Below are 20,957 nucleotides of genomic sequence, written 5' to 3'. Positions count from 1 at the left end.
CCCAATCAAATAGAAGATCTGTTTTCCCCAAATGGCTGCCATAGCAATGTTGCATGTTTTGAGCACATGAGAGGTAATACAGTTTACCCAAACACATTACAGTAATTCCTCTTTTATCACGGTTAATCGGTTCCAGACCAGACTGTGAAAAGTCCATTTCTGTGTACTGGGATTCATTATTTGTAAATGGAATAGTTTCGTAGTTACAGCATAGAAAACCTGTTAACGACCTTCTAAAAACATATTTTAACATTATTAGAGTCCTCTACTGTATACTTGAAATAGCACCCCTATAGTCACCTTTATACTCCTATTACTAATATACTGTAGGTAGACATAATAAGAGAAATAATACATCTAAGACATAAATAATGCTCATGCTGGTGTAAATGTGTTCGGGGGTGGACAGGAAGTGATGTCAGTGGTTCAGAGTGTGGGTTTCGGCCGCAACAGTAGCCTGTGTTTTTACTAGGGATTGTTTTGCTTGTTGTGAGGTCATTGAAACCTGCAATAAAAGCCTGTTGTTCCGGCAATCAAGTCTGGTGCTTGTGTGTCTCACCCAACATTACAGTAACATTACTGACACCTTGTGACCGGTGTAGAATACTACATATCACCACAATTTCTATGCGTCTTCTGAATGCCATATATTTTTATTTTAGTTTATTTAGCCATTTTAATGCTTGAAAGCCCAAAATATGTCAAATTAGCTTAAATGTGCTTTAAAAAAAAAAAAAAGAAAAAAAGGCCGTATTCATCCATGAAACAACATGATTTATTAATTTGGATATTTTTGTAAAAACCATGATAGAGTGAAGCCGCAAAATTCTAAGCGCAAAGTGAGGGATTACTGTATTTTTTAAAGTAGAGATGTCCTTTTTTAAAGTGTTTAAACAATAGCTAAAGGTGGTTTTCGTAACCCAGCCATTTTTTTAGATACTGAAAGCCAGACATTTTTACAGGGTCTTCTGGGGTGGACATGAGGACTTACTACGACTACTTTTAAAATGATGACGATCGTTGATGCAACAAATACATGAAGATACAGAGATGTATGCATGTGTGTAACCAACAAGAAATACTGCTTCTTGCACAATCTACTCATGAAAAACTATAAAAATACAAAATATTAAAACCAACAAAACTTCCATTTCATCCCTCCCGGAACAATGTTACTAAAACAGTAAAAACTTTAAAAATAGGGAAATCATGTTTTGCTAATTTTATATAAAACATGTCTTGTCAAAACAGTAGAAAGGACGATGGATGAAAGAAATAGCCATTTGGCACCAAATACCGTTGTCCACTTGCAACATAAACACACGTTCTGACAACAACAACAAAAATTAGCACATATTGTTTGCACCGAAGGCATGTACAGTGGTACCTCGATTTTTGTTATTAATTTGTTCCAAAAGGCCAGGCGAAACCGAAATGTATGAAGACCAAACAATTTCCTCTACCAAATAATGTAAATCCAAATAATCCTTTTCAGAAAATATTCACCAAAAATGCATTTTATAGAGAATAATTGCATTTTAAATAAAGAAAAAATATAATATAAATATAAAAATAAATGTAAATAAATATGTAAATATAAAAATAAATGTAAATAAATATATATATAATATAGGTAGCCGCATGGTGGTCTAGTGGTTAGCACGTTGGCCAATACAGGAACAGCTTGGAGATCGGAAGACCTGGGTTCGATTCTCCCCTGGGCATTTCTGTGTGGAGTTTGCATGTTCTCCCCGTGTGTGCGTGGGTTTTCTCCGGGCACTCCGGCTTCCTCCCACATTCCCAAAAACATGCAGGTGAGGTTAATTGGCGACCCTAAATTGTCCATAGGTATAGAAAATGGATGGATGGATAATATAAGTATTATAATATAAAAGTAATATTATATATGTATACAGTAATATCAATATTATAATATAAAAGTTATATTATATATATATATATATATATATATATATATATATATATAATATAAATCTTATAATATAAAAGTTATATTATAAGTGATGCATTAAATGGACAAATGAACATAATTTTACCTTTGTTTAAGACTTGGCGATGAGCAGAGAGGGAGGAAGAGAGGGGATGCCATTTTCGTACTTTGAACTCTTTCTTGACTTCAGTTGTGTTTCTCACTTTCTTTATCAAATTGCTCACACTGGCAACTTTCTTTGGCCCCATGGCGGGTTATTTAGAAGTCTTAGTAAACACTTAGTAAAAAAAAAAAAAAAAAGATAAAAAAAAAATGCATCAACAGTGAGTCAGCAACGCATAGGGTGCCTTCTGTGAAATTATATTAGGCCGATAACAAATTTTGCTGGATGATACCCACAAATTATTGTAGATAAATGATATTATTGTCAGCATCATTTTGAGACACATTTTTTCATTAATTTAGTCATAATATTTGTCATAATAATGAGTACACTGTATCAAAAGCAACTTTAATTTCTAAAGAGTATTTAACATTGTAATGAGCTTTTAAATAAAATAAATTAAATTAAATAAAGAACATAATAAATGAAACAAAAAAAAATGGAATCTCAGTCTCTTTTCGCAAAATTTGCACAAATAAAAATCACAATCAATCACATTTCTGATTTTGTCACTTTTGTTATTGTCTGAATATTGACAATGGAGAAATAAAAATGTGAAGATCACATTGTGTGTCAATGCAGACGTCAGCTCATTTTCATACACACGTCCTTGATTCACTTTTATCAACATTGTGTGTGAAGTACGCTGTTTACGTTGAATGAGGGGAAACATTTTGTTGAGTTTGGTCAAAGTACATGTTTTGGATGCAGCAAAATGTGTTTGGTGCACAATGAGGTGTAATACTTTGGAAATCACAGCAGCTGAAACGTAAAGTGTGAATTATTTATTTAATTGTCTTTGTCAGAAAATTTTTCATGTCACCAAATAACGATGCGCAAACGAAATTGTCCTCAGATATACACAACAGACACCAAGAAAGTATTCGATAGTGTAGCACACGACACACACAGCCTCGCCTCCATCCACTGGGACAAAGAGACTGAACGACAGGAGGGTTCACTCACTTCGTTCATTCCGCTATAGGACCAGTGTGCCCAGGTTTTGAGCCACATGCACAGATTGAAACCTCTTGTCATCCAGCCTGTGTGGAACAGAGAGAGGATGAAAATTTATCGTGCAGTTAATTGATTTTTTGATTATCGTGACCGGGCCTTAATGATACAGTACAGAGCAAAGGGACTACTTTGTTACAGTCAATATTGCACAATAACCGAGACAGTATTTAAACAAATTATGTAAAAACTGGTTGTTCAGATTTGACTGTATTTAATACAAAAAAAAACAAACTTAAATCCTTTTCAACAGTGTCCATCAAAACTGACACTTACCTCTTGTCAAAGCTAAATTTTTGTATTTGATCTCATTTTATTGTGCCGGTGTACCGTACAAAATGAAGCGTCTGCAAAGTTGCTCAAATCGTTCCCATGCTCCCCTCTCCCTCCAGGAACTTGCTGCCCATCAGTCACGTGTGCACGGAGGATGGCGAGAAGCCCATGGTGCTGCTGCCTTTCATGGCCTGGGGGAACCTAAAGCTGTTCCTGCGCCAGTGCAAGCTGGCCGAAGCTAACAACCCACAGGTGAGGCACTTCGCGTTGCAGAATCACGTGTGAAACTACAACTGATGCAAGAAAGCCGGCAACACAGCTATAAAATGAGGGGCAACCATTTATATCTAACTTGTTTGTTCCACAAAGTTTGTGGCGTAGCTAAACCACAACAGACTAAATGACAAATGAATGGAGTGAAGTTCCCCAGACTTTTATTACACCGGCTGCTCTTTGAGAAGAGCGATACGTGGTTTCACGTTTATCTCCAAAAATGTCTGATAAGACCAGAAAAAGTCACTTTGACAATGTGACGCTAGTTGCTTTTTTGATCGACAGAATCTAGAGGGTCTGAACCCTCGCTAAATCCCTAACAAAGTGGATAAGTTGTAAGGACATGCAGACGTGACGCTGAGCACCCCTGCTGGGACTGCAACTAATGATTATTTTCTTAGGCGATTAATCTGAAGCTTGTTGTTTCACTTAATCATTTAGTCCCTAGGACAGGCGTGTCGAAAGTGTGTCTTTTTTTCTAGCACATTCTAAAACTAAAAGTAACCCAAAAAAAAGAAAAATCAGCAGTAATCTAACGAGGAAAAGTAATAACGAGGAAACGTAATATGAGGGGAAAAATAGCTTCATTTTAGTAGCATAAAGTTGAAATATTGAAGAAAAAAATTATTTTTTAATGTCATAATATTATGACAATCAAACAAAACAATGAATAAAGTAAAATTTTTGGACAGATATGTTGCAGAAAAATGTATAATGCAAAGTCAAAATATTTGGGGGAATAAAGTCATAATTACGAGAATAAAATTTCCAAGAAGAAGTTGAAAAGTTGAAAAAAAAAAAGGCATAGTTTTATTAAATACATTTGTAATATTAAAAGGAAATATAATGTCTTTTTAATAGCATAGAGTTGAAATAATGAAAAAAAAATATAATTTTTTTTAAGTTGTAATATTTTTTTTAAAGAATTAGGTTGAGGAAAAGTCAAAATACGGGAATAAAGTCCTAATATTACGAGAAGAAAATTTCCGAAGATTATTTAAGAAGAAAGTTGAAATACAGTCAAACCTGTCTTAGCGGCCACCTGCCTATAACAGCCACTGACAAATCCCCCGCAGAAAATGTACGTGTTATAGACCTTGTGTATAGCTGTCAGCTCGGTAACGCGGCCAGCGGCCACCCATTTTGTAGCCCTTGGTCAATATCTGACCACATATAGCGGCCAAAATACCGACTCAAGCAGAAGCTTCATGCACGAAAAAGTTTTGTTTTTTAATCAATGAAGCCGTCGTGTGTAGACTTTAATTACTGAGTCCTAGCTCAGTCACAATCATTTACAAGATCCACACAAACTGTCAGTTGTTCGACACAAAAAAGCCCTCTTCTTTTGAGCTTGGTATTTCCTGGTCAAACATGTAACTTTAAGAGCATTTGCACCAAAACGTTTCCGCAAAGTACCCTGGGAACAGGACGTGCTCCCAGCGACGCTACAATACAATACAATACTGCATGCACGCTAAACACGCTAGCATGCATGCTATCGTATGTTCTTAAAAAGTCAGCAGGAGCAAAACTGAGTTTGTTTGTACTTAATTGAAGTATTTTAGAATGTACTCACGTTATTTTTGATCAATCCTCATCCAGAAATCCATCAAAGTCCTCATCTTCTGTATTCGACACAAAAAAAAGCCGTCTTCTTTGGAGCTTGCTACTACAGTGACACCGTTTATTTCCTGGTGTGAGACAATGTGCACTGGTCAGTACTGTAATGCCGCTTGTTGTGGGGAAGGAGAGACTCACATCGCTGATGCACTTTAATGGCTTTATTAACAGCGGAGAACACTGCAGGACTTTTACATCCACGCCAACATAAACACACTTCCCAACTCTCTCCAAACTCACAGTTAGCACTCAGCCTAGCTCTCCAGCTCGTGACGTTGCACCGTCACTTCCCGATGAACTAAAGCTGTAATGACACTCTGCCGTACAGGTATATATAGCCCACGAGTGAGAGAGGGCGCTATTGAGCCATTATTCCATCCACTGTTACAACAAGTGGAATCACAAGTAAACCTGTTACATACACACAAACGTGTACAGTAGTTTGCAATTGAAATTTGTTCAAAAATAATAATAAACACATTTGAAACAAGAAACATGTACTTTAATAATGTTTTAAATGTAAAAATTATATTAAAACTTTTTTTTATTAAAACTACAATTTTCTTCAATAAATTTTAAGATCAGCCAACCAAATCCAAAAACAAAATATTAAAAACAAACATAACAAAAGACAATACTAGCACAGCTTTGTTCTGTGGGTGGTGGAGAATAACAAGCCCTCTACTGGTCAACATTCAAAATGGCCACCGACCTGTCTATAGAGGCCACCTGTCTATAGCGGCCACTTTTGCAGTCTCCCTCTAGTGGCCGCTATAGACAAGTTTGACTGTATTTGCAAAATGTAAGAAAAAACCCAGCAAAATGCGGGAATACAAGTAGTAGAGCAAAGACCGAAGTTCATACTAATAATACGCTTAACGCTAAACCTATATCCCAAAGCGAAGATGCAGATTTTTTCTTGAAATATATATACGTTTACAAAATATCATCCTTTAAATTTTCAGTGTGGTCCTTGGTGGAAAAAGTTTGGACACCTCTGCCCCAGACGGACTGAATCAATGTGAACCAAACACAAACCACAACATATGAGAAAAGAGCCAAAGATGTGTATCACTATTTTCCAAAGTCAAAGCTGATGTATGAATATCTTGTTTTGCCTAAAACACAAAGATAATAGGTCTGCTTTCATGGATTACCAAGGAAATTAACAAATATTTATATTTTACAGACTGAAATCAAAGGATATTTATATTTTTAAATATAAAAACAATTCATCAATGCCAATATAGTTAATTAATTGGATAATCAATTAATCATTAATTAATTATTGCAGCTCTAGCTCTTGCTACGTCTTCTTATTCTCTGTTACGATGCCATTTACTGTACAACAAGTTACATTCACAAAAAGTCCCATCATAATGTGTATGAGTGAACCATGTATGAGTGAGGGCCAACAGTCAGCGCAATTTATTTGTGGCAGGCCACAAATAATGGGAAACACTGTACACTAGGTACTCAACTTACGAACACCCGACTAGCGAACATTCGCGGACACGGACACAAGCCGACTGGTCGATATTTTATTTTATTTTGCCTTGTCGCTCAATCAGTATTTATACTGCTACTGTACATGCTTGACCAGTAGAGGGCACTGTGACACTGCTAATGGGACCAACAGAGGCAGCGTTAGAGCTAATGGGACCAACAGAGGAAGAGTTAGACGCTGGGGAGATAAAGCTAAATGGAAAGCTAAATTATGCAACCCGGACAGAGCGTGTGATTAAAATTTATGAAGAGTTAATAGGCCTGTTTAATTCTACACCACCCACAGAACACTACCTCTTTTAGAAGAGTTTAACAACGACGACCATTTGTCCTTTTTTTCAATAACTCCTCCTCCAACTCCACCACAACGACGTATGCTCGGCCACTCCTCTTCAAAGGTAAATAACATTTATCATTACGTATTATTATATCATTTTTATTATTGTTTTTTTCATTAATTATCCTCGTTTAATATTACTACTGCATCCAAACTCATATTTACATACATACGCATATACTGTATATGTATACACGTACATGTAATACCGATATCATTGGTAATATTACCTTTTCCCCTACTTAAGAACAATTCAACATAAGAACGGTCTTCTGGAACCAATTGTGTTCGTAAATTGGGGACCAAGTGTATTGCAATTCCAGTATTCCTAGCAAGCAAACTTGAGGAGCAGGCGTTGCAGCAGGCACCGCCCCCACTCGACATCATGAAATGCATTTACACAAGAGTGGAAATAAATCCTTCACGCTCTCAGACGTGTCAATCCGGAAAATAAAGCTTGGTGTGTTTGTGGTTCCCTCCGTTTTCAGAGAGAGTGTTGATGTAGTTGTGTAGCAGATCCTCAGGGCGGAGATTAGGATTGGCTACATAAAGACAATCAAGCTTTTGTACGCACTAACCTGGGGGAGTCTTTGGCTTACTTGGCAGAGGCGCAGCGCAGAGATCCAGTCGATCAATCAGCTCCCGAGTTACCGAAGTAGCAAATCGCAAGACGGAGCTTGCCGTCCCTTCTCAAAAGTTCTTTTGCAGGAGTTTCAGATAAACACATTCTCATTGTGAGCTTTTTGGCACGGCCGGAAGACAACGCCATCGAGTCACGCTGTTGCAATAGCGGCGGAGCCATAAATCACAGCCTGTGCATCAGGCTGTCCCACAAGGCGGTGGGAGGGCGGCGCAGCGCATCACGCTGATAGCAAACATCTTCTGGCAAAATACAAAAGTGTCACGCTTTCCCACAGAGTACAGAGGTCACCAGTTAGCGTGGCTGCGTTCGCTGTTGTTTTATGATAGATCAGGGGTGTCCAAAGTGCGGCCCGGGGCCCATTACAGCCTATGGCAGATTTTTTTATTGGCCCACCGCACATTGTAAAAATATAATTTAACAAGAAAGCTAAACAATAAAAACTGACAACAGAAAAAATTGAAAAATCTGCAGTAATTTTACAGGAGCAAAGTCAAAAGTTGTAATCTAATCAGAAAAGGTTGTAATTTTACGAAAACAACGATGTAATATTATGGGAAGAAATCATATTAGTAGGAGAAGGTTGAAATAAAGAAAAAGAAGTACATTTTTAAAATTCGTAATATGAGAATTAGGTTGAGGAAAAGTCAAAATACGGGAATAAAGTCCTAATATTACGAGAAGAAAATTTCCGAAGATTATTTAAGAAGAAAGTTGAAATACAGTCAAACCTGTCTTAGCGGCCACCTGCCTATAACAGCCACTGACAAATCCCCCGCAGAAAATGTACGTGTTATAGACCTTGTGTATAGCTGTCAGCTCGGTAACGCGGCCAGCGGCCACCCATTTTGTAGCCCTTGGTCAATATCTGACCACATATAGCGGCCAAAATACCGACTCAAGCAGAAGCTTCATGCACGAAAAAGTTTTGTTTTTTAATCAATGAAGCCGTCGTGTGTAGACTTTAATTACTGAGTCCTAGCTCAGTCACAATCATTTACAAGATCCACACAAACTGTCAGTTGTTCGACACAAAAAAGCCCTCTTCTTTTGAGCTTGGTATTTCCTGGTCAAACATGTAACTTTAAGAGCATTTGCACCAAAACGTTTCCGCAAAGTACCCTGGGAACAGGACGTGCTCCCAGCGACGCTACAATACAATACAATACTGCATGCACGCTAAACACGCTAGCATGCATGCTATCGTATGTTCTTAAAAAGTCAGCAGGAGCAAAACTGAGTTTGTTTGTACTTAATTGAAGTATTTTAGAATGTACTCACGTTATTTTTGATCAATCCTCATCCAGAAATCCATCAAAGTCCTCATCTTCTGTATTCGACACAAAAAAAAGCCGTCTTCTTTGGAGCTTGCTACTACAGTGACACCGTTTATTTCCTGGTGTGAGACAATGTGCACTGGTCAGTACTGTAATGCCGCTTGTTGTGGGGAAGGAGAGACTCACATCGCTGATGCACTTTAATGGCTTTATTAACAGCGGAGAACACTGCAGGACTTTTACATCCACGCCAACATAAACACACTTCCCAACTCTCTCCAAACTCACAGTTAGCACTCAGCCTAGCTCTCCAGCTCGTGACGTTGCACCGTCACTTCCCGATGAACTAAAGCTGTAATGACACTCTGCCGTACAGGTATATATAGCCCACGAGTGAGAGAGGGCGCTATTGAGCCATTATTCCATCCACTGTTACAACAAGTGGAATCACAAGTAAACCTGTTACATACACACAAACGTGTACAGTAGTTTGCAATTGAAATTTGTTCAAAAATAATAATAAACACATTTGAAACAAGAAACATGTACTTTAATAATGTTTTAAATGTAAAAATTATATTAAAACTTTTTTTTATTAAAACTACAATTTTCTTCAATAAATTTTAAGATCAGCCAACCAAATCCAAAAACAAAATATTAAAAACAAACATAACAAAAGACAATACTAGCACAGCTTTGTTCTGTGGGTGGTGGAGAATAACAAGCCCTCTACTGGTCAACATTCAAAATGGCCACCGACCTGTCTATAGAGGCCACCTGTCTATAGCGGCCACTTTTGCAGTCTCCCTCTAGTGGCCGCTATAGACAAGTTTGACTGTATTTGCAAAATGTAAGAAAAAACCCAGCAAAATGCGGGAATACAAGTAGTAGAGCAAAGACCGAAGTTCATACTAATAATACGCTTAACGCTAAACCTATATCCCAAAGCGAAGATGCAGATTTTTTCTTGAAATATATATACGTTTACAAAATATCATCCTTTAAATTTTCAGTGTGGTCCTTGGTGGAAAAAGTTTGGACACCTCTGCCCCAGACGGACTGAATCAATGTGAACCAAACACAAACCACAACATATGAGAAAAGAGCCAAAGATGTGTATCACTATTTTCCAAAGTCAAAGCTGATGTATGAATATCTTGTTTTGCCTAAAACACAAAGATAATAGGTCTGCTTTCATGGATTACCAAGGAAATTAACAAATATTTATATTTTACAGACTGAAATCAAAGGATATTTATATTTTTAAATATAAAAACAATTCATCAATGCCAATATAGTTAATTAATTGGATAATCAATTAATCATTAATTAATTATTGCAGCTCTAGCTCTTGCTACGTCTTCTTATTCTCTGTTACGATGCCATTTACTGTACAACAAGTTACATTCACAAAAAGTCCCATCATAATGTGTATGAGTGAACCATGTATGAGTGAGGGCCAACAGTCAGCGCAATTTATTTGTGGCAGGCCACAAATAATGGGAAACACTGTACACTAGGTACTCAACTTACGAACACCCGACTAGCGAACATTCGCGGACACGGACACAAGCCGACTGGTCGATATTTTATTTTATTTTGCCTTGTCGCTCAATCAGTATTTATACTGCTACTGTACATGCTTGACCAGTAGAGGGCACTGTGACACTGCTAATGGGACCAACAGAGGCAGCGTTAGAGCTAATGGGACCAACAGAGGAAGAGTTAGACGCTGGGGAGATAAAGCTAAATGGAAAGCTAAATTATGCAACCCGGACAGAGCGTGTGATTAAAATTTATGAAGAGTTAATAGGCCTGTTTAATTCTACACCACCCACAGAACACTACCTCTTTTAGAAGAGTTTAACAACGACGACCATTTGTCCTTTTTTTCAATAACTCCTCCTCCAACTCCACCACAACGACGTATGCTCGGCCACTCCTCTTCAAAGGTAAATAACATTTATCATTACGTATTATTATATCATTTTTATTATTGTTTTTTTCATTAATTATCCTCGTTTAATATTACTACTGCATCCAAACTCATATTTACATACATACGCATATACTGTATATGTATACACGTACATGTAATACCGATATCATTGGTAATATTACCTTTTCCCCTACTTAAGAACAATTCAACATAAGAACGGTCTTCTGGAACCAATTGTGTTCGTAAATTGGGGACCAAGTGTATTGCAATTCCAGTATTCCTAGCAAGCAAACTTGAGGAGCAGGCGTTGCAGCAGGCACCGCCCCCACTCGACATCATGAAATGCATTTACACAAGAGTGGAAATAAATCCTTCACGCTCTCAGACGTGTCAATCCGGAAAATAAAGCTTGGTGTGTTTGTGGTTCCCTCCGTTTTCAGAGAGAGTGTTGATGTAGTTGTGTAGCAGATCCTCAGGGCGGAGATTAGGATTGGCTACATAAAGACAATCAAGCTTTTGTACGCACTAACCTGGGGGAGTCTTTGGCTTACTTGGCAGAGGCGCAGCGCAGAGATCCAGTCGATCAATCAGCTCCCGAGTTACCGAAGTAGCAAATCGCAAGACGGAGCTTGCCGTCCCTTCTCAAAAGTTCTTTTGCAGGAGTTTCAGATAAACACATTCTCATTGTGAGCTTTTTGGCACGGCCGGAAGACAACGCCATCGAGTCACGCTGTTGCAATAGCGGCGGAGCCATAAATCACAGCCTGTGCATCAGGCTGTCCCACAAGGCGGTGGGAGGGCGGCGCAGCGCATCACGCTGATAGCAAACATCTTCTGGCAAAATACAAAAGTGTCACGCTTTCCCACAGAGTACAGAGGTCACCAGTTAGCGTGGCTGCGTTCGCTGTTGTTTTATGATAGATCAGGGGTGTCCAAAGTGCGGCCCGGGGCCCATTACAGCCTATGGCAGATTTTTTTATTGGCCCACCGCACATTGTAAAAATATAATTTAACAAGAAAGCTAAACAATAAAAACTGACAACAGAAAAAATTGAAAAATCTGCAGTAATTTTACAGGAGCAAAGTCAAAAGTTGTAATCTAATCAGAAAAGGTTGTAATTTTACGAAAACAACGATGTAATATTATGGGAAGAAATCATATTAGTAGGAGAAGGTTGAAATAAAGAAAAAGAAGTACATTTTTAAAATTCGTAATATGAGGGGGGAAAAAAACAACAAATAAAGTTGTAATTTTTGGGAGAGTAGGTTGCGGAACAAGTTATGTTACGAGAATAAAGTCAAAATATTATGGGAGTAGAGGCTCCAGCATACCCCACGACCTTAGTGAGGACAAGCAGCATAGAAAATGGATGGATCTTATGGGAATAATTATAGTCATAATTATGTGAAGAAGAAAAAAAAGAAGTTTAAATAGTTGGAAAACTAACAAAAAGAAAAAAAAAATGCTTAATTTTACAAGAATAAAGACAAAAAAGTCATATTCTAACAAGTTGAAAAGTTCAAACTTTCCAAGAATAAACTCATAATATTATGATGAAAAATAATGTAATTTTACCAGCACAGAATTAATTTTTTTTTTAAGCAGTTTTTAAGGTGTAATATTATGAGAAACAAACAAGAGAAAATTAAGTTTTAATTTTTGGAGAATTAGGTTGGGGAAAAATATCTAAAATTATGGGGAATAAAGTCAAAATATTGTGGGAATAAAGTCAGAATATGACAAAAACAAAATTTCCGAAGATTAAGAAAAAAGTTGAACTATTTGGGAAAACAACAATAAATAAAAAAAAAAAAATCAAAAATGGGGAAAAGGAGCGAAGTACTAATGTATTTTTTTTCTTTTCTTTTCTTTTCTTTTTTAAAGCTTTTTCACTTATATCACAAGGCTGAGATGCATTTTTTTCTTGAAGTTTACAGTATATAACTTCTTAGCATATCTACTACAAAATATGAAAAGCTGTCCTTGCATCCTTTCATTTTTCAACATGTGGCCCTAGATAGAAAATGTTTGGACACCCCTGTGAGTTTTAAAAGTGTGTATCCATCGCTAGCCCCAAAATGCCAAAAATCTAATATAAGCGTGTGTTCTCTCTTTGCACTTGAACACGCAACATTAAAGGTCCCATTTTCTGTTTTTTTTCCCACAATTTTAAATGTCTCACAATCGTGTTTTGGTGTGTGCGTGTGTGTGTGTGTATGTGTGTGTGCCACATTCAGCCCTACGAAAACAAAAAGTCTACGAATATAAATGTATTGTTGAAGTAGCGAGTCCCCTTTTTGACCCAAAGTGAAGGAAATAGGAGCAGCATGACATGAGCACAGAACAGTCACATCAACAGTGTTTCCTGCTCCCAGCTTTGTCTCTGCTCGTTTCCTCGCCAGGCCGTCTCTCAGCAGGACCTGGTCTACATGGCAATCCAGATCGCATGTGGAATGAGCTACCTGGCTCGCCGAGAGGTCATACACAAAGACCTCGCAGCCAGGAATTGTGTGTAAGTGCCCCTACCCGACCCCGCGCCAAGCTGTCCTGTCATCCCTTCTTCCGAGTGATTTCTGTGTTACAAATGTAACGTTACGCAACCTCGATTCCCCACAGCATTGACGACAACATGCAGGTAAAGATCACGGACAACGCCCTGGCCCGAGATCTGTTTCCCATGGATTACCACTGCCTGGGGGACAACGAGAACCGGCCCGTGCGCTGGATGGCGCTGGAAAGCTTGCTTGACAACGACTTTTCCAGCGCCAGCGACGTGGTAAGAACATGTCTCTGTAAAGGTTTTACTGTGCACACATGTCATGGAGCCCGCTGCGGCCTGTTCACGAGGCCAACAACGCTGCAAAGTCGACACTCAGTGGATCTTTTCTTTTGTGTTGATCTGAGGCCATTTTGGAATGTGCGGTTGCATGCATTTTTGCTCTTCCTCGCCCTCGTTTTTACCCTTTCCTTGAGGTTTCTTTCATTTTGCTTGCGGGTTTTATTTTCATTCATGTCCTGCTTCCTGTGCGGCTTTGTGCTGACGTGGTTTGTCTCATAAAGTCCTTGCGGATTCACATAAAATCAACATCAAACAGGACTGATGTTGATATCCTACCACAGTGCTCTCAACTAGCGGCCCGCGGGCCAAATGCAGCCCATCAATGGTATCACCGACGACTTCAGTTCGGACCTTTGCGCCTGATTACTAAAAATAGCAGAGCTCTCCTGTCATTTAGATAATCTTTGACTGGTATTTTTGCAGCAAATTCCTAAAAACAGCAGACGGGGAAATCTGTACAAGCTGGAAGTTGCCCAGCGTCCCAGAAATAGCTGTGTTTGACCTTTTTAGAGGTTCCACTGTATTTGGGCAGTCTGACAATCCTGGTCAAGGTGCAGCCAGGGATCCTCAGGGACGCTGCTCAGACACCCACCCACAACCCCTCCGCATTCCTCTTATGGTCACGGTGCCTCGCGGAAGCCAAAAGCAGCAGCAACCGCCTCACTTACTTGCAGTCCACAGAGGCCTGCTATTAGCTACCAGCTAAGCTTCAGGGGGAAGTCCTGACAGGCAGCCGGCGCTGTTCAGCATCATCTCGGCATGACACGCACCAAACCTGACGGACTTAAACACTCCATAGGCTCGTTAGTCCATTTGCAGGGAATGCAGAGCTGCGAGGAGGCGCTCTGCTTCATTTTCATGTCCTTTAATGAACACATGCTGCTGCTTCCTGTATCACAACAACGTTTCCTTTTAAAAGTAGCGGCCTTTTAAAGCTTTTCATATTCAGTAGACAGTAAGCCAGTAGGGTGCAAATGTATCATGTTGTTTGGTGAATAATCAGTTTGTAATCAGTTTTTTTAAGGTTAAATGTACGCCTTGTAATGATCATGTGTCTTGGAGCAGTGAATCACGTCTGCATGTCCTTACATGCTGGTCCTTGTTTCATAACAATCACACGCTGGCTGTTTACAAGACGAAACTAACAGGTGTTTCATCCTCTCCTTAGTGCGTGTGGAGTCCCTGTTTTAGTTCATGTATTTTTTTTTATTCATTGATTTTTTTTTTCATGGAGTGTGAAATGTTTTTGTGGCGGTCCAAATGTAATTGTGCAGCCACAAATAAATGACTGTATGGGAAACACGGTTTTTGATGAAATTGCTTCAAGAGTAAATCAATTAATTACACACAGTTGCCAAAATTGTCCAAAAAAAATGATGATTTCAGGTGTTTCTAAATGAACCACTGGGCTCTGCCCTCGGCGTTGTGTGTGTGTTTCCGCAGTGGGCTTTCGGCGTGACACTGTGGGAGCTGATGACGCTGGGCCAGACGCCGTATGTGGACATCGACCCCTTTGAGATGTCCGCCTACCTGAAGGACGGCTACAGAATAGCGCAGCCCATCAACTGTCCCGATGAACTGTAAGTCATCACACTTTTATATCTTTTTATTTATTTATTTATTTAATTTTTACCTTCACTGCTGCCCTTCTGTGGCAGCCTCACAAGAGAGCAAGCAAAACTGGGCTAAAACATCAGCGCTCTTGTCATATAGAGGATCTTTTGACAAACGTCTGTCTAGTAGGTTCTTAAAAAAAGCAGAACGGTCCTGTTGCTCTTATCAGAGAGGATTTTTGACAAACATTTTTGGTAGTTTGTTCTTAAAAGACGATATTTGAGCAGCGTTGTTGCAGTAGGCTCTTAAAAACAGCAGGGTGCTTCTGTCATAGGGAACAGCAGAACACTCCTGTTGCTCCTGTCAGAGAGGATCTTTCACAAGCATTTTTGTACTTTGCCCTTAAAAACAGCACAGTGCTCTTGTCATAGAGAAGATCTTTGATTGTTTTTTCAGTATGTTCTTAAAAACAGCAGAGCGCTTCTGTTGCTCCTTTCAGAGAGAATCTTTCACAAGCATTTTTACAGAATGTTCTTAAAAACAGCAGAGTGCTCCTGTGAGAGAGCACGTTTGACAAACATTTTTGTAGTTTGACGTTAAAAACAGCACAGCGCACTTGTAATGGAAAAGATTTTTGGTTGTTTTTGCAGTAGGTTCTTAAAAAGAGCAAAAGCACACCTGTTTCTCCTGTCAGAGAGGCTCTTTTGATGAGATTTTTTGTAGTTTGTCCTTAAAAACAGTGCTGCTGTTATAGAGAAGACCTCAAAACAGAACGGTCTTGTCATATATCGGATCTTTAACTAGCATTTTTTTTTAAAATTTTCCCTAAAAACAGCAGAGCGCCCCTGTCATAGGGAAGATTCTCTGATTTTTTTTTGCAGTTGGTCTCTAAAGCAGAAGACTCTTCTTATATACAAGATAGAGGATCTTTGACTAACATCGTTACAGTAGGTTCTTATAAATGGCAGTGTGCTTCTGTTTTTCCTGTCATAGAGGTCATATTTGACTCGTGTTTTTGTAGCAGGTTCTTAAAAACAGCACAGCACCCCTGTGTTGCTCCTGACAGGGAGAATCTTTGATGATAATTTTTGTCGTTTGTTCTTAACAACAGCAGAGCAATCCTGTCATTGAGATCTTTCACTAACATTTTGCAATAGGTCCTTAAAAACAGCAGAGCGCTCTCAACAAAGAGAGGATCTTTGACTAGTGTTTCTGCAGGAGGACTGTAATAACAGTCGGATCACGTCTGCCTGTGAATATTCTCATTCATTCAGGTCATTGTATTCTCAGGGCATCAGTCTCTTCCTAAAAGATGAAGTCATTTCGTCTCTAACAAATAAACAAGGCACAGCCACCTTGGTTTCATGTGGGTCCATGACCATCATTACATCTGAATGAGATGCTAACGAAGGTGGTAGCACCCAAACGACCATCGTTGGCGGGCAGATGCCCCACTCCATTGTATCCTAACGATCGTCGTTTGACACCACTAAAGAGCCAACCATTCCTGTCTGGACCTGCCTCCTCCTTTAGAGGATAAATAGATTGGATCTTGCACCAAGCTCTCCGACTAGAGCTGTCCTATCGAGTCTGACTGGTGTGTGTCCCACCTAGTCTTTGAGCATGAACTGATGAAGGCTGTTCGAATGAGAGACAAAACGGTTTGTAAGACAACCTGAACAGTCCAGTTGTGATGGATTGAATGCCATGAGAAGCAGGTTCTTAACAATCTTAGGTTCTGAACTATCTAAACATTCTGTGTTTTCATAGCAACTAAATGAAGTCAGTGAGGTGTAAAAATCATTCATCCATTCATCCAATCAATGATTTCCTGCAACATACAATAGGCGATGAGGTGACGGTTCCTCCTGACGTCCAGCGTGGTTGTTTGCGTCCAAGTTGTCCTGCCACGCTTGGCTTGAACTCCCTCTTCTGTTTGTGTTTCAGGTTCGCCGTCATGGCGTGCTGCTGGGCTCTGGACCCCGAGGAAAGACCCAAGTTCCAGCAGCTGGTGCAGTGTCTCACAGAGTTTCACGCCGCTTTGGGGGCTTACGTGTAAAATCTCCCTTGACAACCCTCCAACCCCCTTGAAGAACAGCAGCACTGGAAGCTGCTGGTGGACTCATGAATTCCTGTTGTGCCTTTTCCAAAGAGCAGCCTTGGAGCACAATGACAGTTCTTTTTGTACAGTTGTTTTTTTTTTTCATATAGTTGATGTAGTATTCTTCCATAGGCGACTTTTTCCACTCATCACCAGGACTTGCAGGCGTGGAAGTGACCAACATCGTAACCCTTTTGTCGAAGGTTGAGTGCGGTACGGCAGTTTTATCAGAATGGTGCATTTACCCCTTGAATGAAATCAGCGTGTGTGTGTGTGCCTTCCTCATTTTGCCAACGTTCAGCATGTATATTGGAACACTTCTCCTCTTTTTGTATTCCCACAATCCCAACAGCTTCCTCCAGGTCCTGCAGTAGAACACGAAGGTCCGGTAGATCAGGGGTTGGGAACCTTTTTGGCTAAGACAGCCATGAAAGCCACATAGTTTAAAATGTATTTCTGTGAGAGCCATATAATATTTTTTAAACACTGAATACAACTAAATGCGTGCATTTTTAAGCAAGGCCAACAATTTTAGAATATAATAAGTCTGAATTTATTATTTTTATTAACATGGTTATAGTGAAGCTAACCAATGATAAATAAAATACGTGTTACCATTAATGTGACTTCTGGTGCTACATGGTTTTGCACTATACTTTTTATCTTTCTTCCTTTTTGCCATCTTCTTCATCAAAAGGGTTGGCTCTGCAGAATTGGCAAGCTGACTATTTGATTAAAGGAGGGAAGTTCACTTCTTGATCTCTCGGTGACCCAGGTAGGTTAATGCGTTATTCAGTAATCAATTTTTGGTGTCTGATCCGGAAAATATTGTAAGGACAGCTGGCATTGACTCTGGACACCAGTTGAGTAAGTAAAGCAGTAAAAGTAAAAAGATGAATGGATGAAAAGGCACAAAAAAGTATATTTTGAATAGGGCTACAACTAGTGATTAGTTTTCGATTAATCGGTGAGTCGGATTCAAAAAACCCTTTTTATTTCTGCCTCTTTACTTAGAAATAGAAGATTTGATCTGACAGAACAAATAAGTGCACAAACACCAGGTTGGCGCTTGAATATTATGTTAAAATAATAACAAAATCGAAATGTTTGTCAAATAACTTCAGTAAAACAATAAATGTACACAAAACTACAATCATGGTCATTTTCTAAGTCGATTAATCTGAACCTTGTTGTTTCAATTAATGGAGTAATCGGTTAGGCCATGGATGGACCAAATTGATATGAAACAAACACCTAGAGTTAGTGGTTGGGTCCGCAACATATCAGAAAAGAGGCAAAAATACCCATCACTGTTTTCCAAAGTCGGTATGTGTGAATATGTTGTTTTGGCTAATACACAAAGATAATAGGTCTACTTTCATGGATGACTAAGGATATTAAAAAATATTCACATTTAAGAGGCTGCAATTAGAGGATATTTACATATTTAAGTCGAAAAATTATGATTTGATTACCAAAATAGTTGTCGATTAATTGGGTAATCGATTAACCATCGATTAATTGTTGCAGCTCTAATTTTGAAAGTTTTTTTTTTATAACACTGTGATTTCTGTAGTGTTTCACTTTAAAATGTAAGTGAAAAAAAATGTAATGAATTTTATCGTGTTAAGAAATAAGAGCCAGATGCAGTCATCAAAAGAGCCACAGGTTCCCTACCCCTGCGCTAGACTTTTGGGAGTACAATTTATCACGGTCATCATTAAGCTCCTGTGACGTGTTTTTATGGTTACTGCATGGTTGATCTCCATTCACTATTAAAAGGTATTTCTTTGCGTGCAGCTGTCCTTTAATACGGTTTTATGTCTTTTGGCAAATTAACCAATCAGGTTTGATCCTAAACATCTATGTGTTTTTTTTTGAGAACGAGCCACGTCAAGCTACTTGCGCTTGAATGTCACAGCGTCAGTTATCATCAGCGCCTTGTCCAAAGCCTTCCGTCGACTCACTAAGCAGCGATAGTCTTTATTTAGCGTTTCCAGGGGACTCTGACTCATTAAAAACTGATCAGCCTCCCAACTTCTCCGCATGATTCACGCATAAGAACGTTGCCCTGTTCATTTGGCACGTTAAGTAACAACAGATGGAAAGTCTACAGTTTGATGTGTCATCATGTATTTTTGACCACAGACATTCCTTTGAAGAAACGCCCTCTTTTACTGAAGAAAACTTGTCATGAACTAAGAGGATGAGTCTTGTTATCTCCAAGAGTTTAGTTGGTAGACTCGTGGAGTCACCCCCTGCTGGACGTCATATTGGAATGATTATTTCTGGCAATTGGAATGTTGAATGTGTCTACCATTGTGCATACCTGCCAATATTTACATGATCAAAAAAAGGACAATTTGTCTGATCTTCTGCAAGAGCTTTCATAGAAATTCAAATACGGGAAACAAGGGAAAAATACGGTGGTTTCCCAGTGAAAACGGGAAGATTGACAGGTGTGCCGGCGTTTGGGAAAAGATCTGCACAGTGGCGGAGGGACATGGTGGCATTGGTCACTCTCCGGCCACCCCACTAATGGCGGAGCTATGGTGAGACGTTTCAGGTGTCACCTTATTGCCACCCCTGTGTGAGTAATGGTCTCACCTTGGCTCCGCCACTGGATCTACACATGGTGGCCCACTGAAATGTTTTATTTTACTTATAAATAAGTTTTTTTTGTTGTCGTTTTTCAGATAAAAGTAACAATTCGTAAAATGTGTGGATGCGTGCTCCTCATTGGACAACAACGAAAACTGTCATGTCGTCTTTTGGTTTTTATCTACAAGGCATACTGTATCAGTCCTGTCTTTAAGTGATGTGCGAAACCACTGATTTTGTTTCCGACCCAATACTGACAAGACATTCAGACTGGTATTGACGATACTGATCCGATACCGATATTAATTCACCTAATGTGTCTGGTAAAAGTTGTGTACTTCATATCATAGCATAAAGGATACAAGACATTTAATTAATTTATTAATTAAATACATTCATTTAAATACATTGAGAATTTAATAATTAATTTAAGTGACTTTTTTCTTTTCTTTTTTTTTTAAACCTGAAGTATATTGAGGTAGCAGGGTGATTTACACCAACTGAAAAAGCAAAAGGACAACGACATATAAAATATGTGAAAATGGTATTTTAAACAATAAAAAAAAGAAAAGTAAAATAATAAAACCATTCAAATTTAACAGCTAACTGCGGAAAGACACTTTCATGTCACTTTGCTTCATTAGCACTAGCTTCCAGGCGGTAGCTCGTTAGCTGCAATTAGCCTTTTTTGGAACAAAGTGAAGAAGTAATGAATGATGACAAGTGGAAACAAAACTACTCTCATGTCTTTATTCATGGAATAAGCATGGACATTTCATGCTCACAGTTGATAATTTATTTTACAAAAATACAAATAATATAGGAGAAGTCACCGAGGACGTGACTCAGCCAATGAGCGCGGAACACT

At 38.9% G+C, this 20,957-nt stretch overlaps 1 protein-coding gene across 3 annotated transcripts in view; it reads left to right on the top strand.

Moving 5' to 3' along the window:
- The window catches only part of ryk (receptor like tyrosine kinase), a 56,251-nt gene extending 35,867 nt beyond the window's left edge, over positions 1-20,384 (top strand). For all 3 annotated transcript variants that reach the window (XM_054788557.1, XM_054788558.1, XM_054788555.1), the window contains 5 exons: positions 3,521-3,653; positions 13,397-13,506; positions 13,611-13,770; positions 15,277-15,413; positions 17,335-20,384. In XM_054788557.1, the coding sequence (XP_054644532.1) occupies positions 3,521-3,653; positions 13,397-13,506; positions 13,611-13,770; positions 15,277-15,413; positions 17,335-17,446 (652 nt within the window). In that variant the 3' untranslated portion in view covers positions 17,447-20,384. The remainder of the gene's footprint in view (positions 1-3,520; positions 3,654-13,396; positions 13,507-13,610; positions 13,771-15,276; positions 15,414-17,334) is intronic.
- The last annotated feature ends 573 nt before the right edge of the window (positions 20,385-20,957 follow it).

Source organism: Dunckerocampus dactyliophorus, chromosome 10 (assembly GCF_027744805.1).
Source record: "Dunckerocampus dactyliophorus isolate RoL2022-P2 chromosome 10, RoL_Ddac_1.1, whole genome shotgun sequence".
Taxonomy (NCBI): Eukaryota; Metazoa; Chordata; class Actinopteri; order Syngnathiformes; family Syngnathidae; genus Dunckerocampus; species Dunckerocampus dactyliophorus.
The sequence above is the reverse complement of the archived record's forward strand: the minus strand, read 5'-3'. Positions and strand labels throughout refer to the sequence as shown.